We start from the raw sequence: 23388 nt of genomic DNA, 5'->3' as shown, positions 1-23388 counted from the left end.
ATTAGCCTTTCAGAAAAACATAGTTATTCTGTCAGATATCTGACCTATGCCAACTAAAATTTCAATTTTTTAATAAATATTAATTTTCTATTTTTACAATCAAGTGCTTAATAGACAACATAATGACTGAGTCCATTAGTAATTCCATGGTACTTGTAAGTTTCTTCAAACTAAATCCAATATTATACCATCCAATACATCCTCTCTTCTTATGGTAATAGACATTTTTCCACATTAAGCAAATACAACTCTTGTTGTTAATAAATATACAGTTATATATCAGCATTTGTTACAGTTTTCTAATAGTATCAGTAATATCAGTTTAGAATATCTTTTCTAACCAAAACATATCTTAATTGCATTTGTACTCAATATCCATTTATTCAGTCCATGCCCTATTTTCCCTTTTTTCAATTTAAATATCTCAATCATTTATAATTTCAAAACAAGTTATATTTGGTAACTAAAAGCTTCCCTTATTCAAACTTTTTAGCATTTTCGTATTTCCCTTTTCATACCAAGATATAATATTCTGATTACAAATCTTATCTATCTATTTATAATAATACTTCTATTTTTAACAATCTATTAACCATATTCAATCATCTAATTAATGATATAACATCCCCTCTTATAGGTCAAAGCTTCTGTTTTCTTCAGACTTACTCTAGCTTTCTTCCTTTGCCAACTAACTTGCCAAGTCAGTACATTTGGATCATCAAATAATTCTTCCTCTATTTTTGTATATGTTATTTGGCACAAGAGAAACAATTTAGTTAAGGTATTTCTGGAAGAACTAGCCCATTGATATTCATTAAACAGCCTTCCTCCTTCTCCAGTTCCCCACAGTTCTGTTAACAGCTCTATCTTCCATTCTATCTTCCTTCCTTATCCTTCAGTATGCTCTGAAATCCTGGTTGGTAAAATGTCTTTTTCATTTCCAATATTATCTTTATATCTTCTAAGTCTTCATTTGTCTGAGTCTGGCCATTAGTTCCTTCCTTTAGATCCTCCATATTTGGGTCAGCATTCTCTAGTTTTCCTTCTATTTTCTGGGTTGCTAGTTCCTTCTCTGTAGTTGTTTTCTGAGTTTGTAGATTTAAATTAGAAAATTGTTCTTTCATCTCCTTTGTGTTATTTTTAATCTCATCACAAGCTAAGGCAATTGTTTCTTGTATTATTTCAACATGGAGAGAATTTCTTTCTGTGATTCATCAGTATTTTCTTGGTGGTATGTTAAACTGAGGCTTCTGGAGACAGATATTAAGGATGGTTTTTACCATTTAGAGCTAAATGTGGAACATCCATTTTATTTTTTGTAAGTGGCCTTTATAGAAATCTGTTTAAGAGTTTAGAAAGTTTCAGTCAATTGTCATTGAAGCTCCAGATTATCCAACCAACTTATCAGTCCATTCTTAAACCTCCCCTAAGCAAATATAAGCAAAATTCATTTTTTTTCTGTCCAGTGAGAAATATATCCTTTCTGTCCAGGGAGAAGAAAGAACCATTAAAGGTTATTTATCAATCAAGATTTATAATCCAAAATGTTCCATCATATCAGGCAATAGGGTATGTTTCTTCTACAGGAAAATAGTTCCACAATACAGTTCTGAAAGTTAGTATTTGTGTTTGTAGTTCAGACAGGCCAATTTTAGTTTATCGTCTCTTGCCACATAGATAAGCAGCCCCCAGGTCTGTTCCCATTTCTCAGCTGCATTCTTCAAAAGTGAAAGTTGTCAAGCCAAGCCAAAGCCTTATCTAATTCTGGGCTTCGAGCCAGCTTTCTTTTAGGCATAATAAGTTGTAGTGCTGTAATTCACCACTAGATGTCATTAACACTGTTTTTCAGTTTTTAAATCCAAAACTTGTATTATAAACTTTTCAAGTCTCTTTTTTTTAAAAAAAAAAAAAGAAGAAAAGGGTCTTAAAAGCACTTTTAGTCCCCAAATTTCCATTTTCCCTAAGTAATTAATCACTGCTTTCTGTTCCTGAGGGAATGGGGCAGAAATTCCCCTTCCCCCTCTCTTCGGGGAGAGTGCTTTGGGCAGCTTTTCAGGAAGAAGTCTTAAAATCATAAAGAGAGGATCAGGTCTCACCCAGTTTCATCCACGTTGCTGTAAGGTTGCTTGTTGGTGCTTTTTGTCTTCCATTGTCAGCAGCTTTTGACTGGCTACGCGAATGTAGCCAGTCTTTCCCCCGCCGGCTAGGAGGATTTCCTCCGATCAAACGGAACGGCTGCTACCCCCCACCCCCTCTGTGATCAATGAGGGTCCCCTCCTTGCTTGCTGCCTCTATGGGGCGATTTTTAACCCTTTCCAGGGTCCCCCAGCGGGGCAAAATCGAACACAGACGACGGAGCTGCAACGTCAAAACTGGAAACCCAGCCATTTAAAATTTTAATGTTTAAAATGTATTGCAATTTACTTATTTTTTAACATTTTTATTACTGTTATAGCTTATTTTTTATTATTATGAACTGCCTTAAATATTTACAAAACTTACTGAACATACTTATCAATGTATTTTTTGTAGATTCACCTGGTATTCCACCAAGTGCTAATGCTCACCAGCTTTTCCGGGGTTTCAGTTTTGTAGCTATTGCATCAGATGATGAAAATCAAGCTATGCAGACATCTGGTGGACATTCAATTGTTCAGGTGAATGTTCTTAATGAAGAACTTTTAGATTGACTGTTATCTAGGCCAGAGGTCCCCAACCTTTTGGGCACCAGAGACCAGTTCCGTGGAGAGAGGTTTTTCCACGGACCGGAGGGGGTGTGGTTTTGTGTGCTGCCTGCAACCTGTGGATGGGGCTTTCCTTGTTTGTGCAGACCGGTTGCTGGCAAACCATGGCCCAGTACTGGTCCATGGACGGGGGATTGGGGACCCCTGATCTAGGCCAACATTCATAGCACAAACACCATTTGCATAGTTTTGAATGCAGATGGCTACATGTAAAAATGCTAATAGAAAGATGTTTCATATGTGTAAAAATTATTTTGGAAGAGTTTTACAGGTGACTTGAACAATATAAACTATGTAGCAATCTACTTTGATACAGTGACCTTCTGTAGATAGTTTTTTTCAGTGATTACAGCTTACCATATCTGAAGTGCTAAAGAACATAAAAGTCCTAAACATTGCTACACGCTTAGTGAGTTTTAGCATCTTTTAGAGTTATTCCACCATCCTTATGCCTACATAATAGCAGTGAGGTGATGCTTTGCATCATTTCTACAATGGCTAAAGGATGCTATGAAGTTGCTCCTAAGTACCTAATGGGGAATTGCCTTTAGCATGTAAATCATTCCCTTGCAAAATGAACAAAGAATCATACCACTTGTACTTTTGTTACTTTGTGCATATATTTTATTTAAATTCATTTAAACCATTTATAAATGTTCATTATAGACATATATTTTGCCCTGCTGTTTTTTACTAGAAGATATAGCCACTTTTTTGTTATGATTAAGATCAGATACTTAACATTTAACTGTTCATTATAAAATTATCATTTGTCTCCCTCGGTGTATTTAAACATTATTTACTATGCGTGAACATGAGCATTCTGGCAACAAAATTAAAATTAGATTCATTTTATTTTAAATTTAGTACAAATTTACTTGTAAATATACTTTACATTTAAGATATTTAATACAAAGAGCTAAGAGAACTCATTAATTAATAATGTTATTTTGGTAGCAGTTGCACAGGAACAGCATTCAGTTTACTGACGGATATGAAGTCAAACAAGATATAGGAGTTGGATCCTATTCCATTTGCAAGAGATGTATACATAAAACCACAAATATGGAATATGCTGTAAAGGTAATCACTGCCCAATTATATAAGAAATATAGCTATTAGTTGTGTTGCTGTTTGGATGGCTATGGGTTAGATTACGGAGGCTGAAAGTGTAATTAAAGTGCTGACTCTAAAAAAAATGTTACAAACTTCAGTAAATGAAAGATTTTGAGAATCAGAAGTAAACATTTATAGGAATGAAATGAAGTTCTTTAATCTGTTTGTCTGTCTGTCTTAAAGTCACTTCTGGGCTCCTGGCAACTGTCTAACAGTCCCTGCAATTTTCTTGACAGGTTTTCAGAAGTAGTTTGCCATTGCCTGCTTCCTAGGGGTGAGAAAGAGTGGCCCATCTAGTTTCAAGCCTAAGGCAAGACTAGAACTTGCAGTCCCCTGATTTTTAGCTCAGTGCCTTAACTAGTACAGTAAACTAACTTTCTCTTTAAACTTAAAGGGAAAATACTGTTTTGAAGCTGGTTGTTCTTATAAAACATAATTTAACTTTGGGGGGGTAGACCTAAAATGTAAGTTGTTAGTACTGTATAAAATTATTGATTTATATATATTTGCTTCTCTAGATTATAGACAAGAGTAAGAGAGACCCCACAGAGGAAATAGAAATATTGCTACGATATGGACAGCACCCAAATATTATTACTCTCAAAGATGTAAGTAGGTAATATAAGCATATTCACAGAAATTAAGTCATTAATATCAATGTGTTATTTGCCTTTATTAGCTATTAGGTTAGAAAACTATCTAATTTTGTCCAGCATAAGTAATACATATATCCTGGGTTTTCTCTGGAACTGTGAACTGCAAATCTTTTTTAACCCCAAATACTTTGACAGACTGTTTATTTAAGCTGAAAGAGATCGCCTTCTTTCTTGGCTGACAGAAGCACAGATCAGAGAAATGATCAAGCTTAGTAAATAGGCCTGGTCTTCAATGTAGAAATATGATCTTAGAATATTGATGAATTTGTAATAAAATCAATGAGGATGGCTTTCTAAGAACCCGAGGTAGTGAGTAGTGGCATCGACAGACCCACAGGTTTGCCAAGCATATTCTTGCTTTTTACACGTTGCTACTCCCCAGAGGTCCCCAGGAATAGGATGTATAATCTGTACAAAGCATAAACAAAAGATTATGGAGCTGCAACCACAACAAAAGAAAAACACCCCTAAAAATAATATAGGTAAATACAGGCAATCCCCCAGGTACAAACGTTTATTTAGCAAATTTTCACAAAAATGAATTAATTCAGAAAGGGTACTTACGTTAGAAATTCAAAACAGAGAGCAAAAAGAGGCCTGTGTAGCCATGTGATTTGAATTCAATCCTTGCTGCAGCAGTGGCCATTTTGAACTCTGTGACTTGCCTGGGCCGTTGGGCTTACAAAGCAGGCAGGGCTTTTTTTTTGTCCCTGGTCACATGGCCAAACCAGCTGAGCCAGCGTCGAGTTTTTTTGTTGGTGCTGGTGGAGAATCTGTTGCTGCTTGGGCTTCAGGACTAGAACTGCTTCTGTAAGTATTTTTAAAAAAATTGTTACTCTAGAACAGGGCTTTTCAACTGGTGGTATGCATACTATCTGTGGTACTTTGGCACCTGGCAAGTGGTATGCGACCGTCCTAGACAAGTGTTGCAGGGGAAGGAAATGAGCTGAAGCGGCAGCAGCACTGCACAAGCCTAAAGGAAAGAGCTCGAGCTGCAGGGCTGTCAGGGCTGGGCAGAAGCCTAGGATTGGCACAGCTATAGCTGATTGGCGTATCTGCAGGGCTACGGGGGCTGGGCAGAAGCCCAGGATTGGCGCTTGCAGCTACAATTGATCGGCGCTTCTGCAGGGCTATGGGGGCTCGGCGGGAGAGGAAGAGGAAAAAAAGACAACAGGAGAAAGAGAAGGGGACTGCAAAAGAGAGACGGAGAACCGCAGCCTTGAGAGGAATCAGCTGGAGGTGCATGGAAGAGAAAAGGAGGAGGGGGAGAGAATAGAGGATATAAAAGAAGGGAAGGGAAGAGAGGATATAAAAGAAGGGAAAAGAAGAGAGGATATAAAAGAAGGGAAGAGAAGAGGATATAAAGGGGAGAGAAGAGAGGATATAAAAGAAGGGAAGAGAAGAGGATATAAAAGAAGGGAAGAGAAAGGATATAAATGAAGGGAAGAGAAGAGAGGATATAAAAGGAGGGGGGAGAAGAAAGGATATAAAAGGAGGAGTGAATCTGATTTCTCCATTGACTTTGTTTTTCAGAAGGTTGCAAAAGGGGATCACATGATCCTGGGACTCTGTGACCATCATAAATATGAATCGGTTGCCAAGCATCTAAATGTAGATTGACCCTGGGGATGCTGCAATGGTCATAAGTGTGAAAAATGGTCACTTTTTTCCAGTGCCGTTGTAGCTTTGAACATTTACTAAGCAAACTGTTGTAAGTTGAGGACTACCTGTACTTTATCACTTTTTCCCCTTTTTTTGGTCATCAAGGTCTGTCTTACTAGGTGACTGGTGGTACTCGAATATTGCCATATCTTAAAAGTGATACAATCTGTGAAAAGGTTGAAAAGCCCTGCTATAGAATACTTGCAATCAAATAGTTTGCAAACTGTTCTTCTTTTTAAGTACTTACGTACTATTGTGTTTCTAAGTATAGTACTTGTAGAAATGCTGGCCAGCCTCCTCACAAAGCATTCTCTAACATTGTGTTTCCTTGCTTTTATTTTGGAGATTAGCATATATTATTGTAGTTTGTAGGTTTTAAATTTAAATTGCCTCCAGAAGTTGTGGGTGTCCCATTACTGAAAGCTTTTAAGAAGAGACTCGAGAATTCGTGGCAGTGAATTTCTACCTTGAATGAGATCACTCCCTGCTCATTAAGACGCACACGGCTTGTTAAGTGCACATGAGGTATCTCAGGGTGGGGAAGGCCATGGGGAGCCTTGTGATGGAACAGGCCCCCATGGCCTCCCCAACCCACTAAGATACCTCATGCTTCCCCCTCCCTTCCTGCCACGCTGGACTCACTTACCTTGCAAAATCTGTCTCCTTTCTGCCACAGTTTCTTTCCCTTTGAGAGAGAAGAGAGTTGGCTTGGAAATGCTTTTCATGTCGACAATGGAAGCTCCTCAGTGCCGTAATATCATGCGAGTTCAAACACACATTCTCTGCAAAAGAGATCATGGCCACCTGAAGCTTCCATTCGGGGCGGGGGGAGTGTTGTTTGCATGCCTATGGGACATAGTATGGAATTGGAGTTGGCCGGGCGCAGGAACCAATGCCGTCCATGGCCCGGGGCACTGCTTGCTTATGTGCGCCAAGATTTGCTGCATTTTGAAGCTCCATGTGCTATCACACGGAGCTTCAAAACGCAACAAATCCCTGCATTTTGAAAAGCCCCACAGGCATGCAAACCCTTTTTATTTGAAGGAGGACTTAAGAGAGATTGGAAGGTCCGTGTGTCTGCCAGTGGGGGGGCTTCAGATATGTAAAGGAATGCTCCGTTTCTGAAGCACCCCATTGGCAATCACATGGACGTTCCAATCTCTCTCAGGTCTGTCTTCGGATAAAAAATGCTTGAGCGGCAGCAACTTGAGTTTCTCCACTCCATCCAAGTGGAAAGAACCGAAGGCGCAGAGCGGGATTGCTCTCAATAAGGCCAGCGCGAGCGAGCAGTGCACCCACATCTTCTTGAGAGCAATCCTGCTCTGTGCCTCCGCTTTCTTCTTTTCGGACGGAGCGGAGAAACTTAAGCTGCTGCCGCCGCTTGAGTGTGAAGGATGACAAGGAGAAGAGCGGTCAGGATTTGTGCCACTAGCCGGTCAGGCAACGCGTATATTGGGTGGGCTGGCTGGCTGGCTGGCTGGTTGGCTGGGGAGGGGAGATTGTGGCTGCTCAGGTGGCTGATGCCGCCACCAGCAGCTTGGACATAGGTGCAAGGGGACTCCCTGCAATGCCTCCCTGCTCATTTGAAGGCTTCATTCCTGCCCTCAAACTAAAGCCGGCGCACGCAAGCGAGCAATGCACTGGGGCCACAGACAGCATTAGTTCCTGCACCTGTCCGACTCCAATTCCATGCTTTGTCCCATAGGCATGCAAACGAAGCAAACACTTCCCCCCCCAGAATGGAAGCTTCCGGTTGCCATGATCTCTTTTGCAGAGAATTTGTGTTTGAATTTGCATGATATTATGGCACGCAGGAGTTTCCATTGTCAGTGCAAAAAGCATTTTCAAGCTGACTCTCCTCTCTCTCAAAGGGAAAGCCACGGCAGAGAGGAAACAGATTTTTCAAGGTAAGTGAGTCCAGCACGGCAGGAAGGGAAAGGGAGGGAGAAGCAGTTGTAGGGAGTGGGGGGGAGAATAGGGTGAATGTTGCAGAACCTCTGTGGTCGTTTGTAAGGGCGAACGCCTGCCGTGGTGCTGCAATATTCTTAAATTTGGGGCTTACTCGTAAACACTTGGGGGCGCTCATCGCGTAACTCGAACGAGCGTTAAGTGAAGGCTTGTAACTCAGGGATTAGCTGTATACACAAAGAGACAATACATTTTCAAACACAGATGTAAACCTTTCTTAGCAGAAATGATACTAAAGGTACAGAATTTTAATTGCTGAGAAATCAAAACATTAATACATGGTTTTAAAATAAATGAAGAAATGAATGAATAAACATGTCAGAGCTCTTTTATTTTTCATTCATTATATAGTGGGAGATTCTCTTTCCATTCAGCTATCCTTTTGGAAGACATCATTTAAAATAACTTCACATAGTCAATTTAACCAATATTTGTTCTCTGTTATTTAATTTTATCTTCCTTTCTGTGATTGTCATGCAATTTTAGGTTTTGTTGATCTTATTTAAGTTGCAGTGATTTTTTTAACTGAGTTATCCTTTATCTTGTGATATTTTCTGGGTTCTTCAGATATCATACACTATTTCAGAAGGTGATAACCAGTATTTTGAGCTTGATCCAGCAGGGTCCTTTTTTTGTGAAATAATTTTGTATGTCACTTTCAGGTGCATGATATGATTGGATATTTAATGTTAATTTTCAGGTATATGATGATGGAAAATGTGTATATCTGGTAACAGAACTTATGAAAGGTGGAGAACTGCTGGATAAAATCCTTAGGCAAAAAATTTTTTCTGAAAGAGAAGCTAGTGCTGTCTTATTGACAATTACAAAAACTGTTGAATACCTTCATGCACAAGGGGTAAGTTTGTTTTTGTCAGCTATCTATTTTTAAAATCATTATCTATCAGGCTCTTCTGCGAAGAATTCTCGCAGTCTCTTTAACAAGACTTATTAAGAAGAAAGAGATGGTTTTACAAGAACTCCTGCAATTGAATTGTTTCCCATCTAAAACCAATGTGTACCAAAGAAAGACAGAGACCTCTTTATTTTTCTGGCTGTTTTTCTGGAAAGCTGCAGAAAAACTGACAGGTCTTTTCAGAGTCATGAAGGAGCCTGCAGCTGATTTTGCATAAAAATCACAGTAATTTTTTGCTTTGTTTTTCTTAAGGTTGTTCATAGAGATTTGAAGCCTAGTAATATCCTATATGTGGATGAATCAGGCAATCCAGAATCTATTCGAATTTGTGATTTTGGCTTTGCAAAGCAGCTGAGAGCAGAAAATGGCCTCTTAATGACACCCTGTTATACAGCAAATTTTGTTGCTCCGGAGGTAAAATAACTATTCATTATTTGTCTGCATTTCCTGTGTAGAAAAAACATGTAATCTGGCAATTCCTTTTTTCTTTAACTGTATTAATTTACGTTTAGAAAAATACAAATATATTTAAAAAAAGATGGAAATCAGAAAAAGAAAAGAGAAGCAGGAAAGCCAAACTAAAAACATCAACATGAAGTTAAATTTTATACCAAAGCTTTGGAACATGACTATTTATTATATAATTGTATGGAAGGGATAAGTCATACTGTGATTTTGGAAAAAAATGTTATTCCAGATGTTAAGGAATAGCTTTTGGAAATAGGCTTTTTCTGGGTCTAAAGATACTAGTATAGTAGATTCCATTCTGTACTTGGTTATATCCAGTATATCCATTAATAAACATATTGTCTGATGCCTGATTATTTTTTTGTAAATCCTGACAGGGGAGTAAATTATATCTGGCAAAACATTTTGCAACTATATAGTATGTAATCAGCATAATAAATACCTTAGTATCCATCCTTAATATAAAACAATGCTGGCAGTTTAACATCCTGAAAAAGATTAATTATTTACATCCAAAAGATTTAGGATGGCTTAGCAAAAGTCTTGTACCAGTCCCCTGAAAAGCCATCCAGACCAGGAATATTACATATTGCAACAGCTGTTTAGAATACAATAGTTCCTGGAGCAACAGGAGCGCTTTTCACAAATCTGATTATTAAAAAACTGAATATCTTCCTGATTGCTTCCTGTTGGTCCCCCTTACTATCTAAAATATATATATTGGCTTATAGAAAAAGTGGAAAAATGATTATTAGAAGCAAAAGACAATTTAGCCATCCTTGTGACAATTTCAGAATCTAACAATCTGTTTAACCAAAATTTCTAGCTGTGCAAAACATTTTTCTCACTTTCTTGTAAAAACAGGCTATATACTGTAGGTAGTCCTCACTTAGACACTACTTGATCAGTGACTGTTTAAAGTTCAATGGTGCTGAACAAATTATACTGATGACCAGTCCTCAAAGTTCCAGCCATCGTACCAACCCTGGAGTCACGGGATGTTGATCTAGTAACTTGGCAACTGGCTCCACTGATAGCTTCCTATCAGTCAATGGGGAAGCCAGCAGGAAAGATTGCAAGTTGTTCTGGCAAGTCTCCCTTTCCCATCTCTGAAATCATTCACATATGCCACTGCAGCCATCTCTGAAATCATTCACATATGCCACTGCAGCCACCTGCACACCCTCCCCCACCTGCCTAGCAGCCACCCCTGTGCTGAAAATTGCTTGTGTTCTGTTGCAACCATCTGTGCATCATTCCCCACCCATTATCAGCCACCACCCCCATCCTGGGCGTGAAATCACTTGCATACACCGCTACAGCTACCATATCCCCCACCCACCCAGCATCAGCCACCTCTGAGCCCAAAATCATTCACATGTGCCACAACAACCACCTTCATACCCTCCCTCACCTGATAGCCACTTAAATTCCTGCTGACCTGCAAGCCACCTGGTACCTCAACTTTCCTCACTGACTTAATTGTTCTTTATCCTACATATGGGACTATACATGCATTGGCCAAGCCTTGAAGTTTATGGAACATTCCTATCTTTTCCATATTTTAAAGAATTTGAGGCTGATGATCATACACAAAGAAACCAAGAAATTGGATATGTGGCTTTCTACTTCTCTTTGAATTACATGAGATGTAATTATATGAATGGATTCCATGAGATGGTGAAACAACTCTGCAAATGAATTTATCTAAACTATTTTATTTTGATAGTGCTATATGGATTACCCATTATTTATGTGAATAATATATTTCAGTTTCGGTTTTCTAGACTTTTATAGTCCAGTGATTTTTAAACTGTCATTTTTACTGCAATGAGAGTTTGATTTAATAATTCAAATATTGTTTATTAAAATATTAAATTATTAAATTAAATTATCCAATTTGTATTGGATAATTTATAATGGATACAGCAACTTCAGTTTCTCAGTGATTTTGTAGTAAAAGTAATTTACAAAAGTAATATTTACAGTTAAGATAATTGCTTTTTCTGTATGATTTAATTAATAACATGATTTCTATAGGTGTTAAAAAGGCAGGGGTATGATGTAGCATGTGACATATGGAGCCTTGGTGTCCTTCTATATACAATGTTGACTGGGTATGTTTCTATCAACTTACTTTGTCCTGTATCTATATATTGCTAAAACTCTTGTGTCTGCAACCTTTAACTGGGCTAAACTGTGCATCACAGAGCAAACATTTTTGAGCCAAGATACCTCAAATTGGCTAACATACAGAACACATGGATCCATATAGCTTCAGTGGAATGGAAATTTGACAAATTTCATAAAACATTTTATAATATAAAATTATCATAAGGTATCATAATACAAAATGTCATGAAATATTTGTTGTGGTCATCTCCTGATGTTCAACAAGGGTTAATTTCAAGGCAGATGTAACTCTGGATTTTTAAGAACTTTTCATGTTCATTAGAAGCTTGGAAAAAATATATACCTATTATTAATCTTTCTCAAAGAGTTCACTTGTCATAGCTCAAATTATAGTACTTCTAAATCTGTTCCAGTACTGAACAATTTTAGTACTGCTATATGTAATACATTACTTTTCTTTCCTAATTCTTTTTGAAAAGCTTTTTGTTCACATTAATAATTGCTAAGCAGTTACATAGTCTCATGAATAATTATTTCTACAATTTATATCAAGTACAGATAGTCCTTGATTTACAACAATTCATTTAATAACAACAGCATTGAAAAAAGTGACTTATGCCCATTTTTCACAGTTAACAACCATTGCAGCATAGTCACATGATCAAAATTCAGCCATTTGGCAACTGACTCATATTTATGTCAGTTGCAGTGTTCCGGGGTCATGTGATCACCTGTGATCTTCTGACAAGCAAAGTCAATGGGGAAACCAGACTCACTTAACAACTGTGCTACTAACTTAACAACTGCAATGATTCACTTAACAATTGTGGCAAGAAAGGTCATAAAATGGGGCAAAGCTCAACAAATGTATCAGAAACAGACATTTTGGGCTCAATCATTGTTGAGAACTACCTATATTAATTTAGTATCATGTCAATTCTGATAATGGAATTCAGCAGAATTTTTTTTTAATATGTTAAAACAATTGTCTTTATTTAGTTATACTCCCTTTGCAAATGGCCCTGATGATACTCCAGAAGAAATTTTGGCACGAATAGGTAGTGGGAAGTTTTCTCTCAGTGGTGGATACTGGAATTCTGTCTCAGAAACAGCAAAGGTATGTTAAACATTGTTCTTGAGAGCTCATTCGGTAAGACAGGATATAAATCACTAAGTATTAATAATAGCAAGTTGCATCATGTTTTATGAGTGTAGTTTTTTTGGGAGGGAGGGGTGTTTTATTTTTTGTGCCTTCAAGTCATTGTTGATTGCCTGGCAACTAATCTATGGTAAGATTTTGGAAGTGGTTTGCCATTGTCTCCTTCCTAAAGCTGAGATGAGTAACTGGCCTAAGGTCAGCTGCTGTTTTTTTGTGCAAGGCAAGACTAGAACTCATAGTCTCCTGGTTTCTATTGGAATTCTTTATTGGCCAAGTATGATTGGACACACAAGGAATTTGTCTCCTATGTACTCTCAGTGTACATATAAACAACAAAGTGATAGGTCATAGAACAAAAATCATAGTTACAATCATTAATCATAAGTTACAAACAACAAGTGATAAATCAGAAGATACCAATAGGAGAAGGTAGTTGAAAAGATGAGAAAAGAGAAGGATAATAGCAATACAGTCTACTACATGGATAAATATCATTAGGCCTAAGACAGTGCTGTGGGAATTAGGTGTTCAGCAGAGTGATGGCACGGGGGGGAAAAAACTATCTTTGTGTCTAGTTGTTTTTGCATGCAGTGCCCTATAGAGGCGTCCTGATGAGAGAAGTTAAAACAGTTTATGTCCAAGATATAAGGGATCTAGATATTTTAGATATCTACATTTTTGGAGATATGTGAGGGATTTGTAGATAGATATACCAGTGCTTTAGTCATTACATCAAACTGGCTCTACAGTATCATTACATATAATGAAATAATTAGGCTATTACTAGGAATAAAGCTCAACAGTTTATAAAACCTTCCCCTTATATTAGTGATTGAAATAATTTGCTTTTAGATTTTGTATATGTGTAGGGGAAGGGATGCTACAAAAATGGCCATTTTTAATTCTCAAGCTCAGTATTTAGTTCTTTTATTTCCTGTTTCCTTTTTTATATCCCTTATCTCCATTTATGCAATTAAGTATAATCTGGGCATTTTTTAAAATAATCTTTTTATTAAAGCTTTATAAACACAAACTAACAAAGAGCAGGAGCTGGAAAGAGAAAGGAAGAAAGAGAGCGAGAGAAAGAAAGAAAAAGAAAGAAAGAAAGGCAAAAGTGCAGAAAGAAATAATTGAAAAGGAAAAAATAGAAGCTTCTGATTTCTTTTGCAGCAAATATAAACATATTACAAAATTCTCTCTTACTCTGATTACAAAAAATCCCTTCATCCAAGGAATCCTTTCTAATCTGAATTGTTGTTTAATATATCTGAATTAAATCCATCATTTTATTATTTTGTAAAACTTGTGCAATTTAACTAATTGTTTACAGGACTTAGTTTCAAAAATGCTTCACGTTGATCCTCATCAGAGACTGACTGCTGCTCAAGTTCTAAGACACCCATGGATAGTTCACTGTGATCAGTTGCCTCAGTACCAACTCAACAGGCAAGATGCTCCACATCTTGTGAAGGTAAAAAAAAAACCCAAAAAACGTATGCATACTATTCCTTAGAGTAGCCCTTTATGGCACAGCAATGGCATATATCGGACAACATTTTATCAGAACTGATATGCCCTTCTGGTCATCTAGAGGAAGCCTTCTAAGAATATACATGGAAGTGGATTAGATGGCAGGCTTCTCTGCAGTAACCCCCATTCTGTGGAACCTTTCTTCAGAGGAAGACAGACCCTGTTGTGTTAGTTTTCTGGAAAGAAAACTGCTTTATTTCAGTATGTTTTTGGTCTCAGTGAATGACTACATGGTAGCACCTATTACGGAATTCATTTGCAATTTACAAAAATTTCTTTTGTATAATCCTTTGTAATTAGAGTGAGCTATATAAATAGTTAAATGAATAAACATTCTGTTTACTATATTGTAATCTGCAGTTTGCCCCCTTATTTTTTCCATTACAGGTGGTCCTCATTTAACAACCACTTGTTCAGTGACCATTTGAACTGGCAACAGTGTTGAATGAGTTGCACTTACAATTGGTCCTTGAAATTCTGGCCTTTGCAGCACCCCTCAACCATGTGATTGTGATCTGAGCACTCAACAATCAGCCTGTATTTCTGAACATCATGGTGTCCCATGATCACTTGATCGCAATTCACAACCTGTAGTGCTGGTTCCCCACAAGGAAAGTCAGTAGGGAAGCTGACAGGAAGTAGGAAGTTATGATCATGTGAGGTTCTCACTTAAAAACCCATGCTGTCCTCACTTAACAGTAACCGGGGATTGCTAGAATTGCCGTCTGTAAGCAGCACAATCATGTGACATCATGCTTTATGATGGCATTGTTTAGCCACTGAAATTCCAGTCCCAATTACCATTGTTAAACAAAGACTACCTGTATTGTACCATTTCCATTTCTAACAGTGCTTTGAAATTTGCACATTTAAGATTTTCTTAAGTCAAATGATCCATTGAAGGCATTTTCCCTATAATAAATCTTTTGTAATTAAGGAATAAAATCAGTAATTGTTTATTTCTGTCAAGCAAGTCAATCCTACCCTATGGGCTTAAAAGGAAGACCATTAAAACATGACTATACCAGCAGGCCATTGAGGTTAGGACATTTTAATATAGTTCATTCTCGCTTTGGAGTATTTGTCTAATATAATTGAAGTTCCCAGAGTTATGTATAGAGAAATGTACTTGGATTTGATCTTGTAAGTTTATTTTTTAACCTTGTTTATGGATGTCATATAGAAATACCATTCAGCAATGTCAACAACAGGAACAGCATATAAGTAAGCCCAGTAAATAATAAGCTTTTTCAGTATTTTTCAAAAGGCAATTTATTGCTATTACATATGGGTTTAATAAAACTACAAAGTTTGTTTAATATACTTTGTATTTTTCTTTGTTTCCACATCTAATATGATAAAAATGTAAAACGCTTAATAGAAATCAGAACACTTAGTAACCAGTGATACTAAAGGCACATATGGTATCATCTAACTAATTATTGTAGCTTCTGCAAGATAATGGTTATTTGTTATTTACACAAATTCTTCTTCCTATTTGAGAACTGCAGTTAGCATTATTAAGAGCAAGTCTAAATCACATTTGTGAGAGTTGAGAAGTATACGGTGCTAGAATGTTGGACATTCCCTGTCAACTAATATTTTAAATGATTTGGGGATATTATTAACACACATCCCAACCTGTAGGGATATTGCACTGTAGATTAAGATAAACAATTTTTATGTCTTTTAAAAATATTAAAATTCTACTTTATTAAATCGTACTGCTTGTTTAAACTCTATAATGTGGTCATTTAACCTAGGATTCAGAATTTTAAAAATCTTTTTATTTTGATTCCTAGGGTGCCATGGCAGCTACATATTCAGCATTGAATCGCAATCAATCACCAGTTTTGGAGCCAGTGGGTCGCTCTACGCTTGCCCAAAGAAGAGGAGTAAAAAAAATTACCTCAACTGCTCTCTGAAATGACCTCGTGTAAAAAACTCGGTACCACAGTGAGTTGATAGCACAAATTATGGCAACAGGTAGCACATGCCCCAATTACCTGAAAGCACACTCTTACAGCTGGTACTGTTATGCTGCTGCTCCTGCTTTCATCTTTTGAAAACTCTTAAAGATAAAACATTTTCCTTCAAGTGGAGGAAAAAGTGGAATCAGTGGGAAAAAAAACTATTAATGGAAATAATTATGAACACCTCGCTACAATAGATACACTGAAGAGAAAGCACTCTGCACCATATAGCATTATTTTTATAGGGAATGTTTTTCCTCCCTTTAAAATAATTATTTGATACATGTAAGGATGGACAGTTTATGTTAAGCACTTACCTTAAAATATGTTTATAGTAGCACTGTGTAATTTGTGCCATCCAGCATTTTATATGTTTTGTATATTTTTCCTAACAATACACTTATGTACTGTTTCCTTGTATTTAGACTAATTGATTTGACAATTAAATCTGATTAAAATGTTAATCAGTATGATTGGACATCTCTAAAACAGCTTGACTGTTAAACAGCTATTGAATGTAATTCTGTGAATGTGTATTTCCTTGCTTGGATCTTCCCATGGACACATTATTAGAAATCTTGGGAATTGTTAAAGCATTTAATGGTATAAATGGAATCTTTTAATCACATATGTGGTTTATTATGTATGGAAGCAAAAAGGGTCTGCATATCGTCATGATGAGTGTCTTTTTGTGAACCTCAGAAACTATGGCTAAATAGTTTAACTTTGGTTCGGCTGATGTTAATTGTAATTGGGGGTTTTTTGTTGCTTAAACAGCAACAGTATTTATTGCACAGTGCTGATCAGCAAATGGAGAGGGCAGAAATGTAATGTTTAAACTGAAATAATGCATTCTCCAATAATAATGATGTTAGATCATTTTTGTGACTAAAAAATTAACAGCAGGTCTGTTATACTTGGGCCACTTTCAGTCTATAGACAAAAGCAGCATTGAGTACAAATTGAACAGAATGTGTCCCAGTGTCTTCAACTGTTTCTAGGGGCTCTGCCTTCAAGGTTTGGTATGTTTATAGATTACAACCTTGAAGAATGCTGTACAATCAGATGCTAAGGTTGTAATCATAAACACACATACTAAACATAATGGCACTACTTCTGAGGTTGTTTTTATCATTTTTATGGGAACTGGGGAAAACTTTCACCTCTTCAAATTGTCTTGGAATCACATATGTGAGATATCAAACTGTTATGTATTGCAAAATATAGTATGCTGAAGAAATGAAGAATTTTGGGTGGATCTTCAGAATTCTGCCAAAGAAATTACTCTTTATACAGTTGTAATATTTCTTTATTGTCTTGCATTTTGCCAATAAGTTAGTCTCAAATCATTGTGACAGATACAAAGTAGGCAATGAAATATATCTTTTTTTCTATCAAATGTCCGTGATCTCTTTAATCACTGGGTCCTATAGTTTCTTTGACTTCCTTTTAGTTGATACTAATTTGTAGTATTTTCCAGGGTTTCATCTCATGTTTCTGCCGTACAGACTCATGCAATTGTTTCAGGCTACCACAGTTTTATTTGTACTGTAATTTAAAATCTTTTCACACTCTAGTTCTTAAATGAGTCTTTGCTTGTATAGATGCTGCCAATTAGCCACCAAGAGGCCTTTATCTCTTACTGTTGGTTAAACGTTGAAGTTTTAAAATGCTATTTTCTTCTTTTATGCTTGGAAATAATTGTTAATTTTGCTACATGTTGCCTCAAGATTTAATTGCAATGACAGATCGTAAATAGGTGATATCTAACTATGACCTATTTTGTAGTTATAGATAGCTTTTCATGACAGGGTCTAGTAACATGGGGACTATTCATATGATTTAGATTTTCCACATGAAATACATGGGCATGAGCTGTTTCCTAGATTTGGATGGATGGAAAAATATGATTTTATCTGCTGCAATTTTCTAATATGTCTATTTTTAATATTTTGAACACCAGTAGTTTTCAATCCTAATGTGTTTATTGCATTTACTTTGCCATGATTTCCCTAAAGCATCTATGGTGCAATTCACAACTACATAAACATGTTCTGGAGTGCTTTTGAAATTTTAAAGAAAATATAATGAGTTTTTTCAAATGGATGCCTTATTTTGATGTCTATAAACATATGCATAATTGTTTTTGGACATCGATTAAATCTAACAAAGATATTGAAATGCTAAATGTTGTTGCTGAAGTTCCAGAAATTTCACAAAATGCTTATTCCATTTTGGGAGAAGATACAAATCTTTGCTTCTTTCTTAATAAGTAAAGAGCAGACATATAAGACATATTTATATCTTAAACCTTGGGAAAATGAATCCATTATTTGTATTAGTTTGCTGCTCTACTTATTTTATTTCACTTTGCTACTGTATTTTATTGTCTTGCAGGAAAAATATTCTATCTCTGCATGAACATTTTTAATAACCATCTTCCAAATGGAGGGATTTTATTAGATGTTTTAAAGATGCTATTCACAGTGAACTCATGCAGTTAGATTTATAATTAACAATATATGGTTAGAAGTTTTTTGTATAACATTCTGCAGGAAATAAATGCAGTCATACATAGGTCTGTATACATATTTATAAATATGCCTTCTCTACAAAATAATTTTGAGCAGTTGGATTCAAGCATATATAGTCATATTTCATATGTAATCCGTTTATAGTCCTAGCTTACCATGATCTTAAATGTAATGGTTAGAGAACATGAAGGTGAACACATTGGAATTTATCTATAAATAAAAAAGCAGGTGTTTTTCCAATTGGGTTGCACTGGAATTTTTAGATTTAATCTTATCATAAAATTCATCTAACCTTAAGAAAAATTAAATTAAATAATTTACTTTCCCTAGACAGATTACCAACATTTTTACTTTATATAAAGCAATCATTTATGCATATTATATTTAAGAAAAAGAACAGTTCATTTAAATATTGTTATATTTACAATAGCTCAGTCATATTTTCCAAGTTACTTAAGAAAAATAGGTAATGTATTTGTTCCATGTCTTTTTAAAAGATCAGCTTGAACATCTGATATTTCCTTTTTCATATCAAAGTCTAATCTACATTGGATGATTCTAAACATTATTTAATAGCATGTGAAGTCAAGGATATTTTGCAATAGTTTGCACACTCTCAATCTCCTTAATATTGGTAAGTATTATTCAGTTTGCCATATTTCTACAGGTACTCCATCAATTCCTTTGACTTTCCAACTTGGTAATGATCTATCTTCTAGAACTAGAAGTTCTTGTAAACAATGTATCTCTCCTAAGGTATTTTAGATGTTGACAGCCCTTACTTATACACTTTCCACTTCTGTTTGATCTTCATTTAATCAATTACTGTCTGTTGATTGCTATCCTTTAGTATAGCGAATGGATGCAATGTCCTGACATTGGAGATAGGAGTTCTTTTTGGAAAGTTTTTCTTCATTTTCTCTGTTTCCATCTTGGATGTCTTATGAAATACTGCTCCTCTCTTTTAACAACTCTCTGAAATTCCTCCCAGATATTTGTTTTTCTTGGCTTTGCTATCTCTTCTTGGGAATACCTACCACCTGCAATGACATCATTCCAGTTTTATTTCTTCTGTGTCAGTGTTTGACAGTCCCTTTCCACATTCCTTCAAACATCAGCTTCTTTTACTTCATTCCACAGTTGCTCTGGTTTTCTATTAAGGTGCAGACCTTCAGAGCAATTCCTGATGTTGCCCCTTGAAAACAATGGGTATATGCTCAAAATCATATCAGGGAAACTGGTTAACTTTGTTCTTCCACTTTAGCTTGATTTGAAATTTACATACAGTTTGTGATCTGTTCCACAATCAGACCTTGGCTCATTTTTGCATTCTATAACTGATCTCTTCTACTTCCTTATACCAATAATATACTCAATTTGTTGTCAGTGTGCTCATATAAACGTATAGTCCTTATTGTGATTGTTTGAAGAATGTGTCAGCAATGAAGAAATTATTGGATTGGCAGAAATGGGTAAGTAGTTCTGCTTCATTTCTCTTCCCTAGGCCATGTAGTCCAACTACATTTTCTTCCTTATTGTTTCCAGCTTTGGCATTCCAGTCAGCAACCACAAGCAACACATCTTGTTTGGACATTATGTCAATTTTGGGTTGAACTTGGCTATAGAACTCCAACTTCTTCTTCTTCTTCTGCATCAATGGAACTTGATAAAGTAGATCACAACCTACTACTCGATAAGATAGAAAAATATGGGTTAGACAGCATCACCACCAGATGGATTCGTAGCTGGCTGACCGGCCGTACTCAGCGTGTGGTCCTCAATGGAACCGCATCTACATGGAGGGAAGTTTGTAGTGGGGTGCCCCAGGGCTCTGTTCTGGGCCCAGTGCTCTTCAACATCTTNTACCACTTTACAATGCCTTAGTAAGGCCACACTTGGAATACTGCATCCAGTTTTGGTCACCACGATGTAAAAAAGATGCTGAGACTCTAGAAAGAGTACAGAGAAGAGCAACAAAGATGATTAGGGGACTGGAGGCTAAAACATATAAGGAACGGTTGCTGGAATTGGGTATGTCTAGTTTAACGAACAGAAGGATGAGCGGGGACATGATAGCAGTGTTCCAATATCTCAGGGGCTGCCACAAAGAAGAGGGAGTCAAGCTATTCTCCAAGGCGCCTGAAGGCAGGACGAGAAGCAACGGGTGGAAACTGATCAAGGAGAGAGGCAACTTGGAACTAAGGAGAAACTTCCTGACAGTTAGAACAATTAACCCATGGAACAACCTGCCTCCAGAAGTGGTGAATGCTCCAACACTGGAAGTTTTTAAGAAGAGACTGGACAGCCGTTTGTCTGAAATGGTGTAGGGTTCCTGCCTGGGCAGGGGGTTGGACTCGATGACCTCCAAGGTCCCTTCCAACTTTATTATTATTATTATTATTATATTGCCTGCAGGGTGTCAAACTGCTGGCCTGTGAGCCGGTTGCATCATACGGAAGCCGCGCCCACCTCAGCTCCGCCAATGCAAAAAAGTCACGATACATCGCGACACATCACAAGACGCGGCGAGTTTGACACCCGTGATCTAATTGATATCAAGTCATCAAGCACTGTCTTTACTATATCCTTCCTGACTATGAAAGCAGCACTTTCCACTTAGTGGAATTATTCATTGTCCTGGATAATAAACAGTATGATTTTCCAACTGAAAGTGCCCAATTTCCAGTCCATTTCAATTTCCTGATGCCAAAGATGTTAATGCATAGTTTATACTTTGTATCTTTTATTGTGTTTAAACTTCCTATAATCATGTTTTTAAGTTCCATGTTCCCTCCCTAATTTTGTCTTTGCAGCCTTTGAATTTTTTTCTTGAATGGCAATATCAGCACTAGATTTTCAGAAAACTTTTAAGTGCATTATAAATATCATTAGTACTCCAAAAGGTCCTCAGCTTTTCTTCAGTAGCATAGTGTGTGCCATCCAACTTCATGGGATCATCTTCTGGCATATCAACAATCACTTTATCTGGGTGTTTTTCTTGTTAAAATATAGGCATAGTGTACTACTGTCTTCTCCCACACAGTATAAAATTATGTTACTGAAGTAATTAATCATTTCCAGCAGGCAGAAAAAAATGTGGGAATTTTTAGCCAGACAAGGGCAGGGTCAGGCCATAAAGAGATAAATGCCGAGAAATTTTATTTAGGTTCCTTATAAATGTAGATATAGATCAACTAAAGCACTGTTTTTATGATAATAAAAGGAAGGTTTGCAGCATATAAATTATTGATTGATAGTAATGAATAGCCTTTGATGCTGATGTATATGTATCTTGATACTTCTGACCTAAACAAAGGAAAGTCCACTTACAAGGGATACAGTTGTTTTACCATTTTAATGACAATGGGGCAGGAAACTAAGACATTTTAAAATACATATATAAAATATTTTTATATGGTTCTGTACAATAATTCTTTATATTTCATAAGCATAGCATGCAAATATAAGATATAGTAACACGCTTAACTGTACTGTATCTTTCAGACAACATTAAAGTTGCATCTATTAGATGCTTTCATTAGCATTGCAACTAAAATGCTGGTAACTAGGCAAAAAGTATGGGATACTTTTGATTATTTTATTGAAAGCTCTCTCTGTTTTTAGAATATATGTGTGTAATCTTGTTTCCAAACATTACCACATATGAGGCTGGAAGGATACTAATACTTGTATTCTTGTCAAGAAAGATTTTGTAGTCTTCAAAAGAAACTCAAATGATAAAGCAAATAAACTTTGAAAATACTGCATTTATGAAGCATTTTATTTCTTCTAGGTGTCTGTTGCAAAGCAGTTATATTTCTTCACTTGTATGTCTCATAGACAGTTACAAGAATTTAATAAATATGTTTGTTGCTATAGAGATCTACAAGTCTGAGTTTTATGTAATTAGCAAGCAATATTGAGGGCTTCCTATGACAAGTCATGAAACATACATAAAAGTTAAGAGGAGGAAGAAAAAATCAAATCCTTTAGAATAAATAGAAGACATGCCTAAGATTGGGCTGCTGTTTTTTCTCTAACATCTGAGGAAGGTAGAAGCAGTGTTGCTCTATGTTACAAGAGAAAGGATCAAAAGAAAGACCTTAGCAGAAAGCTAGGAAATAAAATAGAATACTATTTTCTCAGTTAATGTCTCAGTTAATTGTGGCTAAATTTTGGAAAGTTAGTTTTTATTCAGATAGATACAGCACTATGAATATCAGATTGTTATGTGCTTCATGGACTCAGCTGTTAGAATTGCTCTGTATTTACACAATTTTTATTTTAAAAAATAATAGTTATAGAAAGCAAATATATTGCCAGCATCACATTCAATTTAGGCTCATACTTTAGGATGTTTTCTTCCTATAAATTGGCAATAATACTCATCTACAATGATGGGTCTTTGCATTCAGTTATATTTGCTGCCATAGTATAAAATTTTTGAGCAGCTATGAGGAACATATTTCAACCGCAGAGGTTCAAATATTTCAGAAGATTGCATATCTGATGTATGCATACCTGATTGG

At 36.3% G+C, this 23388-nt stretch overlaps 1 protein-coding gene across 2 annotated transcripts in view; it reads left to right on the top strand.

Moving 5' to 3' along the window:
- RPS6KA3 (ribosomal protein S6 kinase A3) overlaps nt 1–19071 on the top strand; it is a 55984-nt gene extending 36913 nt beyond the window's left edge. Inside the window, exons 14-22 of one of the 2 annotated variants that reach the window (XM_015825392.1) lie at nt 2533–2657; nt 3705–3827; nt 4379–4468; nt 8847–9005; nt 9315–9476; nt 11571–11647; nt 12663–12780; nt 14153–14293; nt 16155–19071. In XM_015825392.1, the coding sequence (XP_015680878.1) occupies nt 2533–2657; nt 3705–3827; nt 4379–4468; nt 8847–9005; nt 9315–9476; nt 11571–11647; nt 12663–12780; nt 14153–14293; nt 16155–16277 (1118 nt within the window). In that variant the 3' untranslated portion in view covers nt 16278–19071. Of the gene's footprint in view, nt 1–2532; nt 2658–3701; nt 3828–4378; nt 4469–8846; nt 9006–9314; nt 9477–11570; nt 11648–12662; nt 12781–14152; nt 14294–16154 lie in introns of both variants that reach the window. The other variant, XM_015825384.1, reaches the window with a different exon arrangement.
- The last annotated feature ends 4317 nt before the right edge of the window (nt 19072–23388 follow it).

Source organism: Protobothrops mucrosquamatus, unplaced genomic scaffold, assembly GCF_001527695.2.
Source record: "Protobothrops mucrosquamatus isolate PMUCROS unplaced genomic scaffold, P.Mucros_1.0 scaffold_198, whole genome shotgun sequence".
Taxonomy (NCBI): Eukaryota; Metazoa; Chordata; class Lepidosauria; order Squamata; family Viperidae; genus Protobothrops; species Protobothrops mucrosquamatus.
This window is presented reverse-complemented; position numbering and strand designations above follow the sequence as displayed.